Source organism: Bacillus rossius, chromosome 11 (genome assembly GCF_032445375.1).
Source record: "Bacillus rossius redtenbacheri isolate Brsri chromosome 11, Brsri_v3, whole genome shotgun sequence".
NCBI classification, from domain to species: Eukaryota; Metazoa; Arthropoda; class Insecta; order Phasmatodea; family Bacillidae; genus Bacillus; species Bacillus rossius.
Genome location: NC_086338.1, coordinates 41,411,710 through 41,437,927, shown reverse-complemented (window position 1 = coordinate 41,437,927; position 26,218 = coordinate 41,411,710). Strand labels below are relative to the sequence as shown.

General features: G+C 38.0%; 1 protein-coding gene across 3 annotated transcripts in view; it reads left to right on the top strand.

Annotated features, from left to right (window-relative positions):
* The window catches only part of LOC134536865 (complexin), a 1,123,559-nt gene that overhangs the window by 926,106 nt on the left and 171,235 nt on the right, over nt 1-26,218 (top strand). The window contains exon 1 of one of the 3 annotated variants that reach the window (XM_063376914.1): nt 4,800-4,900. The exons of the other annotated variants lie outside the window; for them this stretch is intronic. Coding sequence (XP_063232984.1) covers nt 4,888-4,900 — 13 coding nt within the window. The 5' untranslated portion in view covers nt 4,800-4,887. Of the gene's footprint in view, nt 1-4,799; nt 4,901-26,218 lie in introns of those variants that run through there. 3 annotated transcript variants of the gene reach the window in all.

Here is a 26,218-nt window from a genome sequence, read left to right as displayed (position 1 = left end):
TCAAAATCAAAATAATTGGTTTTCTGTAAAGTCGGTTTACGGACGATAGTTTAACGTGACAAAGTCATAACAAAACATTGATGAAATGATTGATCCTGAAGAAAATGAAATATCATATTCGGCCTGAGACTGAGCCGTAATAGGTTTTTGCAACCAAGCCATTTAGGCATTAAAAATATTATATTCTTTGAGGAAGAATTTTTTTAAAATTTTTTCTATCTTTTGTATGATAAAATCTACCTCTGCATACTTTTATGAATAAAATTTAATCATTTTTTTTATTATCACTATTTTGTATGGATACAAAGAAGGAGTGAAATGAAATCTACAATTTAATTGATAAATGTACTTTTATTTGCATTCATTAATTCAAATATATTTATTACTTTTGTAGTGTCGCGCGCGCCGTATTTATTTTTACAAGTACAAAAATAAAAGTATTGTAGCGCCCGGGATTCGACCCGGCAACTTTTGGATTGGTAGTCAGCGATGCTAACCGCACGGCCACGAGGCCATATTGAAAACATTTGTTTCAGATGTTATAAAATTATAATATTCAACGCACGATATTTGTTTGAATTTCTTTTAACTAGCATATTCTCTGTTGGACTCGAAATATTTACACGCTCGTGGGCTCATAACTATAATACGGTGTGTGATTTAGTTGATCAAATAATAACTCATGACAAATAATTACCAATGTCAAACTAAAGCGTGAAAAGTATCATACCAGCAATAAATATTTATTTACACAGATAAAACAATACTCATACAACACTGTTTAAATATACTGATTTACACTAGTAATTAAAATAATACGTACTTGTAAGAACGCCATTTCCTTGCGAATATACTCCCGTGGCGCGGTGCACAACAATAACCTCAAGTACGCCGCCACGTGTCGGCCGAATTCTTTGTACCGTCCGCAACATACCAGAGAGATGCCACGCATGCGTAAACAGGACACATCCGTAGTGGGACATCCGTAGTGGCACATCCGTAGTGGGACAATTTTTCGTGCGTGCAGCCAGCGTTCATCGATTTATTAGACGTTGTCACGTCAAAAGAGCGTCATTCAGCCCTAGTAAAATATTTTTGCGTCTGAAGATTGTTTTTTTTTTTTTAATATTTGTTTCCCAAATAAATTTGTTTATCTTCATTTCTAGTTCGTCATTTTTTTTTTGTTTTTAAAGAGAAACCTTATTTAACAGACTATAGCGTACTATCAGAATCACGGGGTAACGAAAGTGAGTATATATAGGATTTTACGTGTGTAACTTATGCAAAGCATGTAACTAACATTGCTCGATGGTTAGGGGTTAAAAAAAATTTTTACAAAACAAATTACAGCCGGTTACATATAGCAACAGAAGAGCATAGTTTCGTATTATTTCCAATTTTTTTGTAATCGTTTAAATATTTTTTTTCTTCAAACTTTTACGTATGTTTGCGTACTTTCGCAACTCGTAATTTGCCAATCCAGACTCTCATATCTGAGGTTGTATCCAGTTGTATCATTTAAAATGTGAAACTTTGTATAGACATTTCTAATAGGGTTATTTATATCATATTTTAGCTATCAATAACCCATTTATACATTCGCAGATTCCAATTAAGATATGGACAGACACAAGTAAATGAAGGCATATTTTCAACGCATGATTACCCGTCTTTCAGATGTGTAAAAAAAAAATTTACTATCCCTCAAATCTGTGAAGTTTCACTTGTAACGCGCGTGGCGGTCAACCGCCCGTTTTTTTTTTTTTTTTTTTTTTTTTTTTTTCCGTTTCCGAAAGCCCCACTCGCAGACCTGGAGTCGTTATATGACCCTCACATCCTTGCATGTACAGATGTAAGACTAACTTACAGGCGTCTACATTCGCGCTGGTATAGCAAGAGGCGAATAAGGGATTTGGATGTTCGCAAATATTTCTCTGTATTAAAATATGTATCTGGTACGTGATGATGCATCTATATATTTTTTTAATATAATGTTTTTATTATTATTTGAAAGGAATTATATTTATTTTTAATCATTCGTGTCGTATGTCAATCTTTTATGTTGAAATATATTCGTCTTTGTGTGTAAATGTATCATTAGATAAACATAAAATTGAATTTTATTGAACATAAAATGTTTTGATAAACAGATGCAAAAAAAAAGCGTTTCATTTTCGGTTGTTATCTGTTTTAAATATAAATGTTCAATCATCCGCGTGTACGGTGTGTTGAGCTAGAGTTTTTTTTTCCAACAGTGGTCATGGGGATTGGGTGTTTAGATCACTTTCCTCTACCAAAGCGATCCATGTGCGACTATCAGAAGTTTTGAAATCAGGAAAATATTTTTTTCGCGATTAAGAAACGTGGCGGATGTTGCCGTAAAGCCGGTGGGTTTTCCCGGTGTACTTTCCCCCCCCCCCTTTTCCTTCACCATCCCAAATCGTTTCAACAATGCTTCATTGCCATATCGTCATTCCTTTTGGTTCTTCAATGACTTCAGATTAACGAATCGTGTAGGCTTCACGTCCAATTTCGAGTGACAGATATTTAACGGTTACGCTTGCACGTTTATTTGAAAATTGAGTATCTATTATGTATGTGCATTGTTAATTTACGTACCTAGCCATGCACTGTAAGACGTACGTAAATCTCTCTTACAAATACTGAATTACGAGTTCTGATAAAAAAAAATACTGCGAATGAAATGTCGTAGCGACAACTGCTGACACTACATTTATTTGAAATAATAAGCCCCGTTAGCCTGATACTTTGAGATAGTCAGTGTCAAGTGTTAACAAGTTGTGACTTGTTTGTTGGCTTCCAGAGCCGGAAGAGTGAGGTAACGTCATGGAAAGAGACCCGGAAATTTCGCGAACGAGTCTGGCCTCAAGGGTAGTATTCAATGTCATAGGTGTGCTCAACCCATGTTTGCTTCCCCATTGTTTGATTTCTTAGCGAGAACACTTTTATCCTTGTTAATTGGCACTACCTGCTTTGCTTACGTCTCTCCTGGCTGGGCATTGATTGGCTCACGGTCGTAGAGGGGCGTGTCCAAATAACTGCGGTCCTATCATGAACTTGCGTCTATACAAATGCGCGAAATTTCCGTATCTGTAATCGTGGTTTTAGAACAACGCGTTATCATTCAGTTTTGTTTGCGAAACGGAGACCAGAAAAAAATGGGTCGTGCTAAATTAAAAATAAAAAAAGTTTTGACTTCATTATTCCCAACAGAGAGCAGCTGAAAGGTCCTTCTAGAAATGCTTTCCAATCGCGGAATAAACGTTGGAATAAGTGCGTATCGCTAGCCAAGGAAAGTATTTTGAAAGAGATTAGCTCAAATTTTATGTAAGCTTGTTGCTAACGTTGGTGCGAGTTGACCTCGTGACGTCAACAGCGAATATGGCGTCCGGTCTCGACGAGACGTAATGGCATTTCGCGCCTGCCGGAGAAATGCGTGTCGCGGCATTCGGCGCATACCAGCGATATTTAGCTCGCCTGGAGTTCCAGAGCCGTTATAAAAAAAGAACGCCTGGCCGCAGATAGCTGAAATATTTAATACCTAGTTCTTAAAGCAATAACTAGAGACGTGAAAAAATTTGCGTTGTCATTTGGGGATGGGCAGGATTGCAAAACCATTATAAAAATTTAACTGCGTTCTCGTTGGACAATTTGTAGTTTTGTCACGCCCCGAAAGAGCAGAAATCAACAACAACATTATAAAATTTAAATGGAGGTAAAATGTAGCAGCAGCCAATGGAGAATAGAAAGGCCTACTTACTTAGGAGTGTACAAGTGTGATGAGTTCTTCCTGATACCAGAAAATAACGAGAATCATACATAGAGACCCGGAAATATCGCGGATTCATCTGACTTCAGGGTAGAATTAAAAGTCATGAGTGTGTTCAACCCAGATTTACTCTCTTACTGGTTGGTTTCTTAGAGAGAACATTTTTATCCCTGTTAATTGGCACTATCTGTTTCGGTTACAGCAGCCAGAGAGAAGACAATAACGAAGTTTATCCCGCAGTTCTCCGAACTCAAAAAAAATTCACGATCCATAATAACAAATTTTTTTGTTTAACTTTGCTTCAACTTTCCGTGTATGAGTGTTTTTTTTTTTTTTTTTTTACTTATTAACTGGAGGGTTTTAATGGTTTTAGTTTAAGGTGTTGTGTTTAATGTGGCAAAGAAGCTTTATTAATTTCATACCATAACTATTTTCTTCAACAAAGCCATTCGATGTGATGGCTACAATTATCACCGTGAGCTTTAGTGAGCATAATTTTGGTCCGTTGAACGGAAATGAGGAGAGAGGGGGGGGGGGAGGGAATGTGTACTATTCACTAGTCGATTAACGATTTTAATCATTTCAAATAAGATCCTTTCGTTTATTTCCTTGGTTTTTTTTCCCCCCCTTGAGAAAAAGAAGGTTTAACGACGCAAGAACGTTACGCTTCGCTCAGCACGGACCGACGCATGCATCTCACACTTCATCCAGCGCGCGACTGAGAAGAAAGGGGGCTGGTGGGACGGCGTCGCGCGACGTTCGGGCGTCTCCGCTTCCGTTCGGGCTTCCCCGCGCTCGCTCGGGCCACGCATGCGCGGTGGCGTGTGTCTCAACCCCCTTTCCCCTCCCTTCCTCCTTCATGGATCCTGTAAGCCGCGTGCCACGAGGAGAGGGGGGGTGGGGAGGGATGGTAGGGAGGGAGGGATAATCGATGTGCCTGCAGCATGGCGCCAGTGCACCGCGCGTGACGTCACGGGGCAGACGCCGGCGTCGGAGGGGTTTCGTGTGCGCTGCAGGGGCGCACCGCGGCGCGCGCGGAGGTGCGAACAAACATTTTTTGAGGTCCGCAACCGCGTGACTCCGACTAAGGCGACGCCATGGACATCTTAGGTAACTACAGCTCGACGCCCGCAACTTTGCCCCCGATGTTTCTTTCTTTTTTTTTTTTTTACATCCTCCCCTCCCTCCCGCTTCAGTGGATTGCCTGCAAAACTGGTATATGTGCAACGTTAGTTAAAATTTGGTTTGAATGTTAACATAAAGACTAAACGTATAAGTTACACATTCATCTAAGGAAATTCGAACATTATACGTAAATTTTAATAATATTCAATTTTATTCGTAACTTACGTACATCTGACTATGTGTTTTACTTGTTAGAAAAATGTTACATATAGATATTGAAAAGAAAAAGAATATCACTTCGTTTGTTGTTTTTGATAATTAAAAACAAATTAACTACTTATTATGTTTTGGATTCGTCTAAAACCAGTTAATTTACTCAAAAATCACGGGGAAATGGTGATTCGTTGATAATGAACTTGTTGTGTTCGTTTTGCCATTAATTGTAGGTTGTATGTACGTATGTATGTATATAGTACGAAAAATTTATATTTCTTTACATAATTAAACTGTTCAGAATGTCTGGTTTCGTCTCCCACACTATCGAAGACTTTGAAGCTAGTCTGTGGACGAACGTACACGAACTCAACGGGCTAATGTGTAGGACATGAATACAAGAGGTATTATTGATCACAGAGGCTTGCGTGACTTCAGGAACCCCGACTTGGCCATCACGCTCACGCACAAATAAAACACGCTCTCGCGCACTAGCCTGACCAGCCCAGCTTGTGCCCTTCTGTCACCGCTGGCACCACTGGTAAAATAAAACAACAACAAAAAATCGTTCCCATCCTAACGCTGATGAATTGAAATCCAATATCGCTATCCTGCCAAGTTGGATATTCGCCAGACGAGAAGAAGGAAAACAAGAAAACAAAAAAAAAAAACTCCCAGGGGGAGGTGCGAGCCGGAGAAAAATTAAACCCAGGAGAAAAACGCCGGTTTGGTTTTGTATATAGGCGTATTTCTGGCTGAACGATCGTATTTCTTCCCTGTCCTCGCTTCTCTCTTAACAAGCATTACTTAGATTGCAAGTTTTGCAGTGACTGTTTCGATAAATACATATTTAAACTAACGAAACATTGTTCTGACGGAAATTGTTTGAACTAACTGTGTTTTCTTTTGATAATAAAAAAATTCTGCGTTATTTTTGTTTATAATTTTGTCCAGTCAACAATTATTTATGTAGCAGTTTTCCTGAGTCAGTTTCATGGGTAATTTCGCAAATAAAGAACTTTTATTTTGGTGCATTTACCACACTTAATTTTTTGGCAGGACGAAAAATTACAAATTGTCTCTATCAGAAAAACTGTGTAGTGACCATTTAAAACATAGTCAAATATGTTATAAAAAACAAACGCTTTTTTCCTTTTTGTAATATAATCTAAACATAATTTTTGTATACTTTGAATTTTTGTGTAAATCAGCAATAAAATATAAATATTCACGTTAAACGAGTTTTTCCCTCTCTAGAGTTGACCCAACCTGCAGTGCGCTGTTTCAAATAACAATTCATGTCCTCTTTAAACGTCATAACGTCGCTTGAACGTGAGTAAAAATTATTGTTTAAACTTACATTTTTTATGACAGTATCTTAGTGATAAAATTATTCCTGTTAAAAAAAATCTGTATAATAATGATATTCACGAAATACATTCTGAAAATCTACCCTTAAAAGTTTTACGACAACAAAATGGATTTTTAGTTGCAAATAGAATTGTTCTTATCTGCCTTAAAACAAACCTAATTTTGTTAATCACTAACAACCAATTTTTATGACCCAAATTATAAAGTTTTTTCTATCACCACACCACCATGCAAACATGTTGATAAATTAAATTTGTTGCAATTCCAAAGAGCTTTTTTTTAATCATTAACTTGGTTTTCCCTGAAAATCCACGATCATTTCACTGTGAAAATTTCCAAGCCTCCACCGCTAATATTTAACTATTTTGTATTTTTTTAGTGTCCAAAAATGCTTGAGAATATCACCGGACATCCGCAAGAATTTTGTGCGAAAATTCTTCCTTTGTTGTCGCACCAGTTAAACATACATCAGAAATTGCATCCAGTATAAACATCGTGATTGTTTAAAATTTACAATACCTGCATTATGACTTTTAAAATAACTTATTTTCCCTCTCACAAAATACACAGTTTAGTGACCACCAGAAACTAATTTTGGCAATATCAATCCGACAGACTAGTTTGTGATGTCAGCGAAATAATTTTATAATGTTCAGTAAGGGACAGAAAAAATAATTTGTAGTTTAGCTACTAAGACTACAAAATTACTTTGCTGCTTTCACAAAATATTTGTTAGTGTCCATATTGATAAATTATTTTGTTTCGGTCATTGTACTATTTTTTTCGCGTTACATAAATCATTGTAATAGTTACAAAGATTTGCTGTAAAAATAACATCCAACGCTTCAAATTTCATAAAAAAAGTGAAAAAAATTTCGTTTAGATAATAAAACTTTTTTTTCATAGAAGATTAAGGCAGTGGTACACCTTCTGTTAGGTTATTTTTAGCCCGCACACTTATTTGGATAGCATGAAACTGCCCGGTATTAATTTTCCATTGTATTTTATATAACTTAAGATTGGTAATTTTTCAATATCAAACTAACTTGGAATTCAGGTGACTGTTGATAACTCAGAAGACGAATTTAAAAGTCATCGGAAGCCTAAATAATTAATCATATTAACTTGAAACATTTTAAAACACATATTATAACACTAAGTATATGTTTGTATATTTGTTTTTGCATAAACGACTGAAATCAGTCTGTAAATATCTACGTAAAAAGAAACATTAATATCATTGAGCGGATTATAAATTTAAGATTTAACAATAAAATTTTCATCACGAAATTGATGTTATCATTCATGGCATCGAATGTATGTAGTCTTAACAGCTTGTTGTTATGCCAGTTGGGTACATGGAAACTTCTCACCTACACTTAAGAACTTTATTTTCGATTTATAAAGAGCACAGTTGTCGAATTATCATATTTCACTAAATTGAATCTGGCGAATTTTCCTACCTTTCATATGAACTCACAAAAAAAATCTTCGATTAAAAAAATCATATTTATAAACACGTTTGTTAAATCCACGCCAAATACACTTTTTAACGGAACACGATATTTGTTATTTAGAGTTCTGCGTAGTTATTACGAACATAAAGTGAGGCGTATCTGTAGCAAAGAACAAACCTTACATTCTTCGTCATAAAATCCTTAAATTTGCTGCAACTTCCAACAGTGCAATGCGGAGCTCTTGAAAATAAAAACCGGAGTCTTGTGTTTGTACACACGTTACTCTTATGTTACTATCTTAAGAGCAAACGTTATTCGATAACGTACACCGATAAAAAAATATTAAGTACAATTTTCACGCCCATAAGTTTCAAGACTTACGTAGGCCTACTGAGAATAATTCCCAAGTAATTTAACTAACACTCATGTTGTTTACTTAAACTTTGGAATAGCAATAAGTTTTGTCATTTTCGACACATTTGTTTTTTTTTTTGTTTTTTTTTCGTTATAAGGAGGAATATGTAGTGAAGAACTCGTCAGTTTCAAATCAAATGGTTTCTATGTTTCTCACGCACGTATCGTTTAAAATGGTGCGTTTATATCCTAACTCCGCATGACGGTTTTTTCCCGTGTGCAGAGACACCTAACGCGAAAACGTATTTACTTCCAGGCCTCGCGTAGCCAGAAAATATCGCCCGATAAAAAATGATATCGCTTTTTCCTGTTTGACCGAGCAATTTGTTGAAATGGAGGGACTCCCGAGTGTGAGAAGGGCTGTCGCCAAGTGTCGTCTTAAAACCCGTGTTTACTGACCGCGTCCATTATTCGCGTGTTTTGAGTCGAGAGTTTCATCGTTCCAGCCAAGTGCTTTGATTCTTTTCAACAGTTACCATCGTTTACAATGAAAGAAAATGTGCGGAAAAAGAAGTATGTTTTGCCTTGAGCAGAGAAAAAAATCTCAGAGGTGATATTGGGACCCCATCCCTTAAGGATAACAAGCGTGCAATCTACCGCTAAGCCCTAGGGATTATTTGACTTTAGGGAAGAGACTATGTATCATCAGTACTATAATGCAATTTTCCTAACGTATTTTAAAAATTGGGAGTTTTTTACTATGACTATTTTACTTTATCAAATATATTCCAGGATATTTTCAGTAGCATAATGTTTCATTTGCCACACAAATACGTATGTCATGTACCATAATTTTTACGAAATTGAATATATACGGATTTATGTTGCTACACGTGGATCCGCCATCTTTGTTCCACAGTTCCATTCATCGAATTCCGTTTTATTTTTACGAGGAAAAAATCTACCAAATGCCTTATACCGAGAAATAAGATGTTTACACATAAAAAAAATCAGAGCTAAACTGAATCAGGCACAAAGTGTTATTGTGTGCTCGCCTTAACAACGCCTGTAAGGGAACAAGGAATCTTATCACGTATGTTTAATCGTTTTAAATGTTGGAAAAGTCTTGATGGCCAGCTGTGGCTGAATGGTCACAATCACCCGCTTGTTACAGCAATGATCTGATTGGGCTCGATTACCATAGGAGATCAAATTTGGCAATTTTCCCAAGATCGTGAAACTTAGGAGACGTTTGCCGTGAGCCGACGAGTATTCTCAGAGTCCTCTCACTTCCTCCACCGAGATGCATTCCGTCGCTGCTCCATCCACGCATCGCTTCACCCTGTCGACGAGACGTTGAACTCTGGTTCATTCAGTCATTCATTTATTCGGCTGGTCAGCTTCGTTAAAGGACACTTTTTTTTTTCGATTCTGTTGGAAGTCGCCATGTAGGATAACGTCACAGTCACCATCTTAATTTTGTCTGCTGGAGGTCGCCATATTGGATAACGCCATCTTTGTTTCCGCTGTTTGTTCCTAGAGAGCGCCATCATCGCTCAGTCTCATGCATGTGAGGTCGATGTTTAACTACCAGAATCGTTTAGTCCTGATTGAAATATTAAATTGTTTATAAAAAATCCTTTGGAAGCGCTGTGATTCGAACCATGGCAGCTATAACCTCTGGGTTTAATAACATGCACTTTTGACCGCTCGGCAATCGAGACATTTACCTTACTGAGAATTAAATAAGGTAAATAAAAAAATACGAACATATTCAGACTTGTAATTTTATTAGTTTGAAGGAATAATAGCATCACCTCCCAGAGAGCGCTGCCGCCATCTTGTATCGTCTCTGAACTGGCACGCAGTCTTCTCATCGTGCATAAGGCAAATACGAGATCTGAGCTGTAACCATAACATTGTACGACGTAGAAAAGAAGATAAATGTGTTATTCGAGTCCCTTGGGTGCTTTCAAGAATCTACACCGAGTGTAAAAATACAGTTCTAAAATAGAAACACGGAAACAAAACTTCTCATCCGCCCTCAGCGTATTCTTAAATGTTTTTAGTGAACAGACAACACTCGGATGTCTCGAGCGATTTTCAAATAACGTGTTTTTATTTTATTTTATTTTTTCTGAAGCTCTGCACACCAGGGCGGGCCCCTTATATCTTGCTCTCACTCGTCATTCGAGATATTTAAGTCGACTGTCATCACAACTATTTAAAAGCTGTTTGTATAAATAAGCTCTGCCTACCCGATTTACAAAAGAGCCAACCGGATAATTGCCCAGAGCGCCAGTTTGTGAGAGGCGGGAGGATTTGAGGTGCGAAAAATATGGAACAAAAAATTTGAGGGTCGGAAATATTGGGTTTTAAACCAAATACTTCAGAAATAGATTAAAAACTCGTTTTACAATTTGCAGTATACTATGGTTCGTATGTTACCAAAAAAAAAACAATATCAAAGTCAAACATCCCACTGTACGCCCTTGAAAAAAACTCAGTATTTAGTCTCATTATGAGCTGTTTTAAAACTTATAATAAACAAGCTTGAATTTGTTTGGGAGCAACTTTAAAAGTAACTTGGGGGACGGGTAAATATTTTTTTTTCTGCCCAGTACTACACTGTACAAAGTACTACACTGTAAAAATTTGGACTTTTGCAAGAACAGTCCTTGGAAAACAATGTTGATAACGATATCACTTATAAAATTTCAAAGCTGAGCTTTGTAACATTTGCAATTTTACAAAGCTCGACCTTGCAGTTTTACAAGTGATATCGTTGCTATTATTAAAAGGAATTTCTTGTAACTTCATTACTTTTGCCATGAATTTCTCGCGATAACCTTTTAGACCAGCTGTGTGTTTACGTGGCATTGTCTTGTTTTGTGTTCGGTTGGGTTTCCTTCAGGCACATGTCTACTGTCAACGCACCAATCACAGCCATCCAGTGCTGAAACCAACGCGTCCTGAATGACCCGGGAAAACAGGGCAATGGCTTCTCTTGCAGACGGCCGCCAATTAGAAGGGACCAATCGCTAGCGCGGGCATACCTTACTGCAGTTTAATGAGCGACCAGTCTTTTTTTTTCCACGAAAAATACAAACTCCTTATTTATTACGGTAGCCTTTTTGCTTTTCTCGAGCTGCTAAATGTCACGCAAACAATCATAATTATGAATAATTGCGTGACGTTTTACAGCTTCTTAGTAGCAGCAACAAAGGAAAAAAAACCTTGACAATTATTAACGAAAAGAAACTGTAAAAAACAAAATGGCTTGTGATATCTGATATTTACTGTGGCACATACATACATACATACATGCATCTATATATTGTATAAAAATGAGGCGCAATCCATCATAAATAGACTTAGAAGTCCTCAAAATAACATAAACACCAAAAAATGTTTGGTTTTACAGATGTATAAATACTGACTTTACAAAATCCGCTATTGTGAGGGTCGTAAGGTAATGGTTTACGTAAAAAATTAGTTTTTTATTTTATTTGAAATTTTTACAACTTCCCAAAATTTACTTTATTTGTTTTTTTAGGTTATTCAGTTTTCTTAACAACAGAAACTTTAAAATATGACTAATGATGTTTAGGGGGACCAACCGTAAATTCACAACAACAAAAACTGAAATATTATGGAGGTTTCTGCAGAGTTTTTATAGCACTATCTTCTAATTGAAAGGAAATTTTATTCAAATAGTTAGCGTTTGAAAGTCCGATGTTGCTACTTGATGATGAAGATACTACAAAAAGCCTTAACAAAAAATTATATTGTTAGACGTAATTTTTGTTTCTCCTTTACTAGGCATTCGTATGGAATTAGATTATGCATTGGTCCAGTATACGCTTAACTGCGGAGCAGCAAAACTTAAATTGCCTGCGTAAACGCCTAAATGTAATGCAACATTGTGTTCCTAGTGGTTATAGCTTTTGCACGACACTAGTGTGAGGCCACCATTACTGAAAAAAAGGGTTTCATCTGTTATTGTTACTGATATGGTTACGATTTCATGCATTACTTCCCTGGCGGAAAAGACCACAGAAGCTCTCAGAAAAGTGAATTTCCCTTTATCGGGGCTTCGTTTTTCTCCCAAACAATGATGAGCTCAAACTGGTTGATATTTTGCGAAATTTTCACTAAAAATACGATTAGCCTACTTTTTTGTATGTGTGTAGGTACTTCATAATTTTTACTAATGAAGGTAAGTGTTTTCAAATTTGAAGTTTTTTTTTAACACACAGCTGCGGAAGTTTTCTTGGACGAAGCGAAAGGTGAAACCTTTGTTGTCCGAGAAAAAAAACTCAGAGTGGGAGAAATGGACCAGTTTAAGCGTTGCATATGAATTAGCCTGCCGCATTCTGATTTTCAACTTGTGGGACTTTCATAAACCAATTTTCCGTTATTTTACTGCGGGATCCTGCAGAATTTTCGTCCATAGTGTATATGTAATTCACCCATTATTTATATTTCTTTTAATTGTATTATTTATTATATATATTATCTACTATGTATTATGCATTATTCATTAATTTCTTATATTGTAATTTGTGTGCTTTTTTAAATATAATTTCATCGTTTTTGTTATGTTTATTGTTTGTTATTTATATAAATGTAATTTATTTCTGTAATTAATTAATATTTATCACCAAAATGTAATAAGTTTCCTTCTCCGACAAATCAAATAAAGGAAATTCTAAGCTTAAAATAAAATTTACTAGACTCGCTAAACCCCCTCGTCCCAGCGCGCATTGCGGCAAAATATCCCCCCCACCACCCTTCGTAGCTTTTTTTTTTCCTCACTTTCCCCCACCCTTCTTCTCTCCCACTAACTCTTGGCACTCGACACCTCCTCCCCTCCTCCGAGCAACCCCTGCTCCCCTCCTCTTTGGCCGCTTGTGCCAAAACCCCCCACCCCTCTCTTCCCCTTCCCCAAGGGACACCCTCACTCCCTCACAACCCCCTTCCACGAGGGGCCCGGTAAACACACGTGCAAGACACCCCGCTGACCCGAGCTATTCACGTTATCAATGGCCGGATTGGGGCGACCGCCGTAGGGGGAGTAAGGCAGGGAGGGTCCGAGGGGGCAGACGGGAAACGTGCGGATTAGCGATAAGACCACGCACGTTAAATAGGATTCCGAATTTGAAGGCCTCCTTCCCCCCCCTCCCCACCATCAGCTGGGTCTACAGGGGTCCGAGACGATTATTACCGTAATTTACGCGCGCGATTCAAAATGTTTAGGAGGAGGAAACCGGCTGCTTCCTCTTTCATCCTATAAGCAGTTCAAAAGGGAATTCATAACTTATTCATATAGTATAACGTTACACGGTTTCACACATATTAATATTTCGTAAATTATGTTAATTTCTGTCATTTTGTGATTTTATTTTATTTCAAGTAAAATCTTCTGCTTCACGTAGAACAGAAATGTCATATCAATAATAAATCTGACATTCTCACTAAAATTTAATAAAAAAAAAGTTTTACCGGACTATTTTCGTAGTTTAAGAAAGCATATCAAATAATATCACACTTGATTTTCATGTTATTCATCTAAATACCTCGACGTAAAAACTAAGGTAAGTCTGCAACCAACCAGATATTAATAATCTCAAAATACCTCGTTTAATATTTTCAGATTATCTTTAATATATAAGTATATATATTTATGTATTCTTTTTCTATAGGTGACTTTACGTAGTAACTTTGAAACTATTACCAGGATTTTGTTACTTTTATGTACTACCATTATAATATTATAATGACTTCAACGAACGATTTATTTGCGGATACATTTTAAGGCTCCGGTTAACTAAAGAAGTATTGAGTGAATATACATTTAGTAAAAGACTATAATTTTTTTTTACGAACAAAATGTTTTAAAGCAATTAACGTGATGAAATTTTAATTAAAATCGCACTACGTTTTCATTGCGTTCAGTTATTTTAACGTCACATTACGTCACTGAAACTTCATAGCCACATATACATTGTCGTTCTAAGATGCTTCAGCCATATTTTAGATTTCCTTGAATTAAAATTTTCCATTTTAACTTTTAATAGGTTTAGTTATTTCTTTGCAGACGTCCATGTTCCGAAAATATTATTTTTGAGGAATAATGTCATCTTGAATAAAATAATACAAATAAGCAAACCTCAAATGCTTAATATAATAAATCTTTTAATAACTTTTTTCATTTTCAGAAAACGGTTTTAATTATGTTTCACAATCAGAAAATATATGTAGGCCAGAAAGAACCTCATTTTTTAAGGAAAAGAAACGTTTTTTTAAAGACTGATAAACTGGAACAGTTCAAGTAGGTCTACTTGAATTGTATGTGAAATTTAATTTAATTTAATGAACACTTACAATGTTTACTGAATACAATTATTAAAGTTCATTCACATGTGTCAATTAATTAAATTTTAAGGTATACAATTTTAAAAAATCGATAGTGTGAAAATGTTTTTTAATATTTTTGTTTAGGATACGTACAAAAATAATTAGGGCATATAACAGCCATATTTTACTGTTTTAAAAACTAAACAAAGCATCTAAAATCATACCATATGCAAAAATAAAACTCTAATTTAAATTTTGATGTAACTGGTTTTAAACGTTCTAATGACTAGAATAAAGTTTATCGAATCTGTAAAACTTCCAGAAACGAATATACTTGTTTGTGCTTTAATTTTTTTTTTTTTTTTGAGTTTTTTTAGTCGTCTGTTTTCAAGTCTGTGAAACAGGGTCTACACTGTTAGAAATTACAGTAAATTCACGTACTTTTCAACGAAGTATTAACCTCAAATAAACGAAGAGTTATTGAAACTTCGAATAATTGTATCTTCTTAAAAACTACGCCGTGTTATGATTTTCGAGTTGTATGATTCGTTCCAAACCAAGATAATACTAACACATGGGCAAAATAAGTGTTCTTAAAATGTTTTTTTTTATGTTTGTTAACATACCGAGAATATTCTTTTGGATTCATGTTCAAACAAAAGTGAACTTAGTGTCCGTAAGTTCACGAAGATAGCCGTAAATTTACGAAGATCCCTAGAAAATGTATAACCAGTGTTCTTCGTAAATTGGAAGTGAAATTTTTTTTTCATCGTTAATCCGCATCGAAGGAAGAAACTTATAGCAGGGTTACTTATATTTGTTTTGTTTTTCAACTATCGTGCGGCAATAAAGTTGTGCGTGACTCAGTGACAAGATACGGTTTTCTTCCAACTGAGGGAGTCTTCTGCGAGAGTTTTCTCTCGGTCCGCCAGCCACGTCGGCGCGGTGTTATCACGAGCGACTCATGCGTGTGGTTTCAATGTTTCCAACGGAAATTTCCTCCGTGAGCTCACGAAATTTCATCACACGCTTCACTCTGACCACTGATTCGTTCTAGGAAGTTCATTCGCGCAACCTTCACACCACATTCCCACAAATTTCACTTACGAATACGTCGCAGGAAGCAATAGTCTTCTGGAGAGAAAAAAAAAAACGTTTCCAGGACGTGTGGAAAAATTACCCCCTCTCCCTCCCCCCCCCCCCCCATTTTTTTACGTGGATACGTGTTATAAATCGTTAATGCCAATTTTTAAAGTGTAGTGCAACTAAAATAGGATGGATTTTGAAACGTTAAAAAATATAAACTGGGTCTAGTATACTCGGGTTGCGCACATGCAAACAGATTTATTCATCCGCCATTATAATACAGTTTTTTTAACGTATATTTACAGGCCACTACGAGTAATGGGCAAGTTTCTCGAACGTAAGAGTTTGGGTGACTCATCTACTTTGAGAGGAGATATTTGGCACGCGTGTTTTACCAATTTGAATAAAATATATATAAGTTATATTTTTTGCAGAAAAATAGTATACTATTCAAACCACTTCTGAAAGTGTAAAAAAAAGGTGTATTATACAACAGCTGTGAGACCAAAATTCAAAGAATATTGCGAAAAAAATAACGTCGTGGCACATAGCGTATTTATATAATCTGAATTGCAAAAAAAAAAAAAAAAAAAAAAAAAACACGACGAGAATAAAAATAATAACTTGTGGTGATTCGAAAAAGGTTTCCCCTCACCGGCGCCGGTCGGACGAGACTCTCCATAGAGAGTAAGAAAATCTAAGATGGCGGACGTCACCCTAGCTAGTAGGAGCGAAGCCATCACAGATAATGATCAGCTGAAGCTTCGTAACAGTGAAGGTACTACTGACAGTGATATATATATATATATATATATATATATACATACATACATACATACATACATACATACACACACACACACACACACGTTGTATTCACATTAAAAAACTTTCCCGTGGTTAACTTCGTTGACAGCGAGGTAGTTACAGACGGTAACACCCTACGACATAAAAACATGGACGTAACGAAATAAATCGTCTATAGCTCCTCAGAACGAATCACCCCAACATATTGGCACTGTGAACTGTTGAATAAATAATTAATAAGTGAAATTTACTTTGGCAGAGTTATCATTCTATAGTGAAGATGTTCGTTGTAGTATTTATGTGCAAACTCTTTTTTCTCTCTCTCTCTCTCCATAACGATTTATAACGTAAATAACCCGTGAAAATACTTCTTTTTACACGCTTTATATTAGCTTCACCTGTATGTTTGTTTGTATGTATGTTTGTAACCGACTCCTTTGGGTGCGATTTTGACCCACTTTAAACGGCCAGATTTCATTCAAACTTTGTAGAGGACCGATGACAATACACTGATTTGATACGATTATTCCATTAATCAATTTTCAAAATAAGATTTTTGTCAATTTATATAATTGTTAAAATGAAGCAAAGACGTATTTCTAAAGAAAACAATTTCGCTCATGTGCGAACTCTTCTTTCAGTTTGTCTTTGACGCGATATAAACAAAGCCTACTAAATATTGTGACATTTAATTAAATGAAAAGTGAGAGTGGGTTATGATTATTGTGAACAATATACTTTCTTGAAGATAATATTATCTATATTTGTAAAAATATGAAGAAAAACACCTGCAGTAAGGGCTTTAAATGTTGTTTCTTTCGTTAAATAGAGAAACACAGTTACGTCTTTGTTTCATTTTACCAATTAACCAAGAGTGAAACATTATTATAAAACAACATTTTCTGCAAATATTTCACGAAACATGGAAAAATTTAAGTTTGATTTTGCTGTGAAACCAACAGCAGATGGGAAATCAAACACCATATGCATAACCTCAATAGCTACACCTGATGGGCATATTTTTGAAATTCCACTCGAACACCAACCTGCAAATGTACACTAAGCAGTTACAAATACTCCAAACTATGCCAAGATCAGTAACTCATTAAATAAAAGACATCAAACACGGAAAATATGGATAAGTTTGACAGATGATATATCAAAAACATATTTGGATTTAGAGCAAAACTTACAGTTTAAGGATTTTTACCTGGAAGAAATTGAGGAAATAATTTTTAAAATAAGCTTAAAACAATAACGAATGAAAAATATTAGTATTCTTGTGAAAAAAGCGTGGGGCGCTTTGTATCATATTTATCGTACATCGAGCGCCCGATGGTAGAGCAGCCGACATGTCATCGGAAGGCTCTGGGTTCGTATCCCAGTCCGGTCGATCCGAATTTTTCTCACATATTGTATACACTCTCATTGAGCAGGTCCTTTCCTCATCCTTTCTCAATTCTTATCCTTCCCAAAATTCCTGTTACGTAAATGTGGAACGCTTCACGTAATAATTAATCCGTAAATCCAATCCTTTCCTGCTTCACCGCATTAATTTCGTACAGTAGGCCTATGTAAGACTGGTCGATATCACTTGTTCGTCAATAACCTTATACCATTAAGTCTCACTGTATATATTGATAACGTTAAAATTTTTGAATGGCTTCTCAAAATCGAGACAATACAATATTGACTATCAATACAGCTGTACACATTAATAATTTGTAAAATAATTACAGTTACTTATAGTTATCACGGAATTAATAGTAGATTAGAACAAATAACAGTTTTAAAAAAATAAAAAAACACGCTTTTATAAATAAACAAAACTAAAAAGTAAAAAATAAATAAGAGTTTAAAAAACTAAAAAACACACTTTTATAAATAAACAAAAATAAAAAGTAAAAAATAAATAAGAGTTTAAAAAACTAAAAAAACACGCTTTTATAGAAAATCCAACTAAAAAATAGAAAATAAATTTTAATAAATTTAATTTTAAAATAGTGTGAAATAAAAAAATGTATTTTATTTTTAAAAAAAAGCGTGGGGGCTTTTTAAGATATTATCAAAATGATAATCCTTCTACTCATATATGTCAATAAAATAATTATAACTATTGACACTAAGCACCCCACGTTTTTTTTAAATAAAATACATTTTTTATTTTACACTATTTTTAAATTAAATTTATTAAAATTTATTTTCTATTTTTTAGTTGGATTTTCTATAAAAGCGTGTTTTTTAGTTTTTTTAAACTCTTATTTATTTTAATTCAAAAGCATTTTAAACGTTACGAAATATTCCCCCTCCTCCCCTCCCCAAGCCCTTAGTCCAGTGCACAATATAAAATTGACTGATTTTTTGTCTTACGCTGATTAAACCGTTGGTGCACACGTGTTAGAAATATGCTATCTAATATAACTTATACTAATATTGCAAGTGGTCATAATTTCCGGATCTTTAACCGGTATTTCTGTATTTATCTTCGCCATCATTTCGATACAGTATTATTTAAATATTTTTTTTTAGTTTTAAGGCCGCATACGAAAAACAAAATTAGTTGGGACTTGACATTAATATTGTTACGATTTACCGCGGGTTCGTAAAGGATAGCCCAATTAAAGATATTTATCACACACAGTTTTATTTATTACCACTAATTGTCACTTACAAATAATCTTCTAAATTGGCAAATAATTAGTTACACTTAGAGAAATGTCAATTCCCCAGTCACTCGTTCCACACGCCTCGCTGGGCCGCACCTCTGGCGCAACTCTCGCCGCAGCACCCCTCGTGGGTGTCCGCCGCGGGACTCCGTCGCCGCACTCCGCCGCCGCCGTCGCACTTCCCCTTCGCCGAGATCCCACTCTACGCCTCACTCGGAACTTCACTGACTCCGCCGCGCCCGCGACTCTATCGCCCGGAAACTCCGCCGCGGGAAAACTCCCGACTCCACTGAACTCTCACTCCCTGCCCTGGAACCTTCGTCCAAGGACTTCGCCACTCTGCCGCACCCGCGGCACTATCGCCCGGAAACTCCGCTGCGGGAGAACTCCCGACTTCGCTCACTCACTCAGACTGACTGACTCACTCCTGACGTCCTCGGACCTATATATAGACCCCAGCGAAATTCCAGAACTCACGAGAGCGGCCGGGGCCAGTCGCGTCATCGCGAGCCGTCCCGATGGCAGAAATCTCTCGAAAACACGTGTCGGCGGCTCGCTGAACTCCCAGCAGTCCGGTGTCAGTTACGTGTCAAAGGCATGGCGCCGCGCGGGGAGTGGTGGGAAGGAGGGAGGAAAGCGACAATCCTTGTTATCTTCCAGGCGCGCGCGGCACATATCATATTGCGGCAGTCACCAGCCAGCTCTGCACCTGCACATGTCCCGGCCAATGTCACGTTCGCAACAAAATAAATATAAAATTGGCGTAGTGTTTTTAAAGGAAAACTTTTTTTTGCTAAAAAAAATCTTTACGAACCCGTATGCCTCGAGCTTACTCAATTGGCATGCTATATTGCAAGCAGTTTGTGAAAACACCCCCCTCCCCCCCCCATCCCTCCCCAAAAAAACTCTCCACAACTCGCACCCTATTTTCCTGTTTTAGTCAAGCCGCTCGATTCTGGGGCAATTGCATCATATTAGAATAGTGTTTGTGATCTTGGTGCCACAAAGAATTGAAGAGAGTGGGGGGAGGGGGGAAGAGTAATTTCGCAGAAGCTCGGAACCAGCGGATAGTATTTATTAGCTTTCTAGAAAGCAAAAACTTTAATGTGGGATAGTCACCACATACACAATTTTACCATTAGGAAGCTATACGATAGAGTAAAATAATAATAATTCCAAAGGGTGTAGAGTTCCCCTCGAAACCACCATAACTTCATCGCGTGGACAGAAAAAGTTAAAATATATATATATATATCCAACAAAGTTTGCTTTAATGAAAGTTAAAAAAAATATATTACGCAGGGTAAAGTTCAAAAAATAATTTTCACTGGTGAGGCTTTATTTGGTGGTTCTGGTCCTGACGAAACAGGACAAAGTTTGGAGGGGGGTGGGAAAAAAAATCAGTGGAAATATCTGCGGTTTGAATGCCGCGGAATGTGGAAAAATTGAGGCCGAAAACGATGTTTTCCCTCCCCGCTTCCTGAGAGAGGGATTTCGCGTGAAAAAAAAAAATTACCGTCTTGCCACTCCCCACCCAAACCCCTTAATGTGACGTTCGCTGGCTTCCTCCGCTTTCCGCTTTTCCGAGACCGACCCTTAGCGGGGCCGTTCGCCGAACCAGGAGGATACACAACCCCTTCTGCCCGGGGGGTTTTAAAGACGCCTTCACTCCTGGCGTAAGTAAACTCCCACCTTTCCTTTTGAACACCGCCTGGTCTACCCCCACGCCCCGCCCCCTTCCTACCAACCACGCCGCGACGCTTTGTCGTCGTACAAATTGGCTCGTTCGAAGCATGAATCTGAAAGTTTTTTTTCCCCCAGTCCTTATTGCATTTTTTATTATTCTTTTATTATGTTGGCAGAGGCTCTTTTGACTGTTGGAGTGTAACTTATTTGGCAACTGCAGGGTGCGTTTGTTGGGGCGAGACGTAAAAAAAAAACTTCTTATGCTTTTATATCCAGCCTCCAAGCTTTTATTTTTTTACATAAACGTACGGGTTTGTAAATATTTTTAGCAAAAAAAAGTTTCCTTTAAAAACGTCGCAAAATTTTTTTATTTTTATATTAATGTCTAGTTCAAACTGATTTTGTTTTTCGTATCTGGCCTTAAAACACAAATCTATTAAACTAATACTGTATCGGAATGATGGCGAAGATAAATACAGAAAGACTGGATAAAGATATGAAAATTATGTTCACTTGCGATATTAGTACAAGTTGTATAAGTTATATTAGATAGTATATTTTTAACTCGTTGTTCATCACATGCTAGCTAGCGTGTTAGGGCCGGCAAGGCATAGCTATGTTGTTTTTTCTGTAACGGTTTATTCAGCGTAAGACAAGAAAGCAGTCAATTTTATATTTTTTTTCTCCGGGTTCGGTTAAAAATATTTCTTTATAAACTATTATATATTTTTAACAAAAATAGTTTATCAATCTGTATTACTTAAAAAAAATTTCGCTATTACACTCATGACTTCCCCCCCCCCCCCCCCCCCCCCCAAAAAAACCCTTCTCCTTTTCTGCGCAGCACAGGCAAAATGCATGCAAACATGTCAAACATTACCAACACAAACAAATGTGTAGACTTAGATGTGTGTGTATGTGTCTGTGTGTCTATATACACGCACGCATACAGCAGATCCGTAGCCATGAGTAGAGACCTGCAAAATTCGCGGTTTCGATGGCCTTCGGGATATACAGCACATTCCCCTGTACGCTCGGGCAAATAACGCAAGTTCATTGGCTGCCGACTTGTGAGTCGTCTCGGCTGGTTCGTCTGTGATTCGATCCTTCTTTGGTTGAGAGTTTATAATTGGTTGAGATGCGTCCAGATGAACAGTAAGCCCATAGCAAAATCATCTAAGAGGTATATGTATTTGAATTCTAGCCTATCGCCGAATGAGTCCGCCATTTTTCCGGACTCTAGCCATGAGGATGTGGCGTTTCCGTGGTAGTCCACAACAGCCCCTTCCACCCTTCCTACAATCGAATTTTTTTTTTAATACAATAATGTATATAATTAAAACTATACAATAGTTTGGGTCATGTATTTTTCGCGTAAATATTTTCAGACCGGCAGTGTGTTATAACATCGTAGCATTTTCCGTGTTTCTTGATTGTCTGGGTGCGTTCCAGGTACGTGTCCACTGTCAGCATTCTGTTAGGAAGCAAACACGTCTTGAGTGGCCGAGCAGGCGACAGCCAATTACAACCGCAGGGACGCCTTATTAAATTATAAAGAGCGGCCAGATAAATGCCTCTAACAATAGTTGACGGCATACATGATGTGTAAGATGTATTTTTAAGACTGCAGGGGTAATTTTTTTTTTTTTTGGTACTCGTACAACATTCTTCAAATTAAAATCCTGACAATGGCGCTGACACCATAAATCTACATCTGTCACTCTCAGTGTGAATTTTATTTGTAAATGAAACAGAGATAATTAATTGAAAAAATAACAGCTATTTGTAAATTTGTAAATGTACACGGAAACAACTGTATCACTAGGTTAGGATTCTTACCCGGGCATTTATGCTTTGTGTTGTCCCAACACCTACAATAGTTAAAGTTATCGGTAAAACCGTTCCCTGAACATCTTTCCAGTATTAACTGCGCAAATAATGAGCATAAAAAATAATTATGTTAAATTATTGAATATTCGATTAACTTGTCCATGGTTTGAAAAAAAAAAATCATCGTAAAATTTTGGTGCCAAAATTCTTAGTAGCCTGTCTCAAATAAACCTATTCAAGATATGCGAAAATAACGTTATGTTTGTACAGAATCACAATATCTTTCTTTTATTTCTCGGCCACCGTGTTGTCCCCCTGGCGAAAGGCGACGGAATCCCACGCGGACATTGCGGCCGAGCGGCTCTGGCGTTTGCAGAGGGTTGAAGAGGGGGTTGGGGGGGGGGGGTCAGAGGTCGAAACTGCAAAAGAGCTGCACATAGCTCACGCACACACACGCGCGCGCGCTCGCTGGCCCTGGCGCGGCAGAGAGTTGAGTTACTGCCCTCTTCCCATTCCCACCACGCGCCGCGAACGACCATCCCCCCCCCCCCCTTCCCTTACGAGCCGTGGAAAGCAAAAAAAAAAAACTGCGCACGTCCGCGGTTGACATTCGCGGCACGCTGCGAGACGTAAAAAAGGGGGGGGGGGGTTGCGTGAAGATGGAAAAAAAAGGGGGAGGTTAGGGACGGCCTACCCCTCTGCAACTCCCGCCCGTGTGTGGAGTTCGGGGGGTGGACGCGTTTATCTACCGTGTGGCCATTTGCCTCCCTCCGTCCTCGTGTGACGGTTGAGGGGTTGGAGGTGGAGGAGGTAGGTGATAACGCGTCCTTATCAGCGACGCGCGGCGCCGTTAAAACGTGTCCGCCGTGAATCTCGTCAGCGGCCCCTGGGACCCGGCTTGACGGCTGCGTCAGTAGCGACAGCGATTGTCGCGCGCTGCCGAAGTCCATCGCGTTTCTCCTCGCGCGACTCCAGGCCCGCGCAAGGGAAAGAAAAGAAAAATATGAGGGGAGGAGGATAGTTAACTTATCACGAGCGTCATTTTTTTTTTCGCCAAAAAAAAATATATCTGTTCGCTCATTAGCAGGGACTGGAAAAATATTTCGTGGGATAGACTCCACACTCCACACACTCACGCAAATATCACATGCTCATTGGCGTGTCAGCTGAGTAGCGCGTGATTCGTCAGTATATTGGTTGATTGGCCCAGGAGACTTCCAGACGCACGATTGCAGGAACGGAACAAAGTTGCATGTGTTTTGGACTCTAGCCTGTCGCGAAATGATTCCGCGAATTGGTCCGGTTTGTACTCACGGGACTGCGGTAGCGGTTGTTTCCTTGTGATTGCCTGGGAAATTCAGGGTGCGTTCTCTCCCGCACTGGTTGGCCGTGATTGGTGTGCTGACATTAGACATGTACCTGAAATAAATAAAGCCAACACGAAACACAGACAGTGCTACAAAGTTTTAACAAGATCAGTTGGTATGGAATTTATTTTCTCGAAAAATACATGGCCCTTCATTTATCACCCATGCAAGTGAAAAAATTCGGGGATTCTTGGAGCGGCTGGCACATTTTATTTTGTTACACGCCACACACTAGATTCATTAGGACACTTAAATTTCAACCCTCCTACATGCCTTTATTCGCTCATACATCACACATTAGTATGTCGATCCAACTGATGGGGGAATATCCTTCTCTCACTTGGCACTTCACTGCAAAATACACCTTCTGGTTATATTTTAGGCCCATGTGCCAAATTGCATGCACCCCGCTTGTTAATCCAGGTGATTTTACAAAAGTTTGGGGTTCACCTTGAAAGACAGTTTACGATTTAGTGATTACGATGCGACGTTTACAGATTCAACAAACACACTGTGATTTTTTTGTAGTAAATGAAACAAAGATATTTATGTAAAATTACAGATATTTGTAAATTAGTACATTCACATGGAAACATCTGTGTCTCTAGAAAAGAGTGTTCGCAGTAATACTGGGTTCGGATTCGTATACCAGGGCATTTATGCTCTGCGTGATCTCAGTACCTCCAATAGCTGAAGTAAACAATTCCCTGAATAGCTTTGCAGTACTACATGCGCATATTACTAAGCGTTATAAAACAAAATAAAGTCAAATTATTTAATATTCTATTATCTTTTCCATGGTTAGAAAAAAATTATTCCTGAATGAAAAATCAATTAAAATATGAAATTATGCACCAATTTTTGTTGAAAATTTAATGTATCTAACAAATAACCCATAGTCGTATGTTGTACCAAGTTACAGTATATTTATGATAGTCCTTCAAACTATTTCTTGGCAACTGGTTTGAAAAATTACAAAAAATAGTTTTCTGTGCAGCAATAGAATGGCAGACTTCACTTTCGCAGAGATGGCCGATATTCGCATGGTTTATACCTGTGCGCGGAGGCGAGAGGAATTGTAGAAGAAGCAGTCAGCATTTGCCAAGAGCTGTTTCCCTTCAAATGAGTAGCGAATGAGAAGACCTTCTTGCGTTTTACCCAGCGATTGCCTGAAACCAAGAGTGCGTATCACAAAGGGTGCTGCGCACCAGTTAGAACAGCCGAAAATTATTTGAATGATTTTGTGATTAGCTAACAACGCAATTTAAGCTCATGTGTAACCTTGCGTGTGCTTTATTTTTTATTTCTTTCAGCCAGGAGTAGCCTAATGTCCACCTTCAAGTCAAAACAATCAATGCTTCGGGTTACTCTGAGTCATAACCTATACTTGTCTCAGATCAAGAAGTAACCTGTAAAAATTTACTTTTAACCCAAGAATCTTTAGGTCTGTATTCCTTTTAGGTATATTTTTTATGTGTGGGCCACAAATGTGTTTCCCCCGAGTCTTAACGAGGCGAAAATGTTGGTATTTCCCCTTTTTTTTATTACTTTCATAAGCTTAAAAGCCTTGCCTTTTTTTTTAATTTCGGCGAAACGTTGAAGAGGACTATTTTTTTATATTTTTTTATTTGGAGAGCTCATTTCGCGTCGGGGCTGTTGGATGGGGCGTGTCACGGCGAGAGTTGTGGGAGTTCCCAAGCCAGCGCCGACCCTCATATCACCGGTGTGCCGAGCGGTCGTTGGAGGCGGGCTGATGAGTGAAGCCACCTGGGTGGTGGTGGGGTGGGGGGGGGGTGTGGATGTTGATAACAGGGTAGCTGGAGGGAAGTGAGGAACCTTCCTGTTCCTCTCCCGGTGGCCACAACCGCCTTCCCCCCCCCCCCCCATCCCACACCCTTTCCAAGGGTTTGATTAACTTGCGGGGGGAAGTTCTTGCGCCGCGCTCGTAAATCCGTCTGCACCAGGTGTGTTTGTGTGTGTGTGTGTGTGTGTGTGTGTGTGTGTGTGTGTGTGTGTGTGTGTGTACGTCCCGGAAGGATAGGGGAGAAAGGCTGGTTGTGTGCCTTGCGGGCGTACGTGCCTGCTTTGCAATTCAAGACCTGCGTT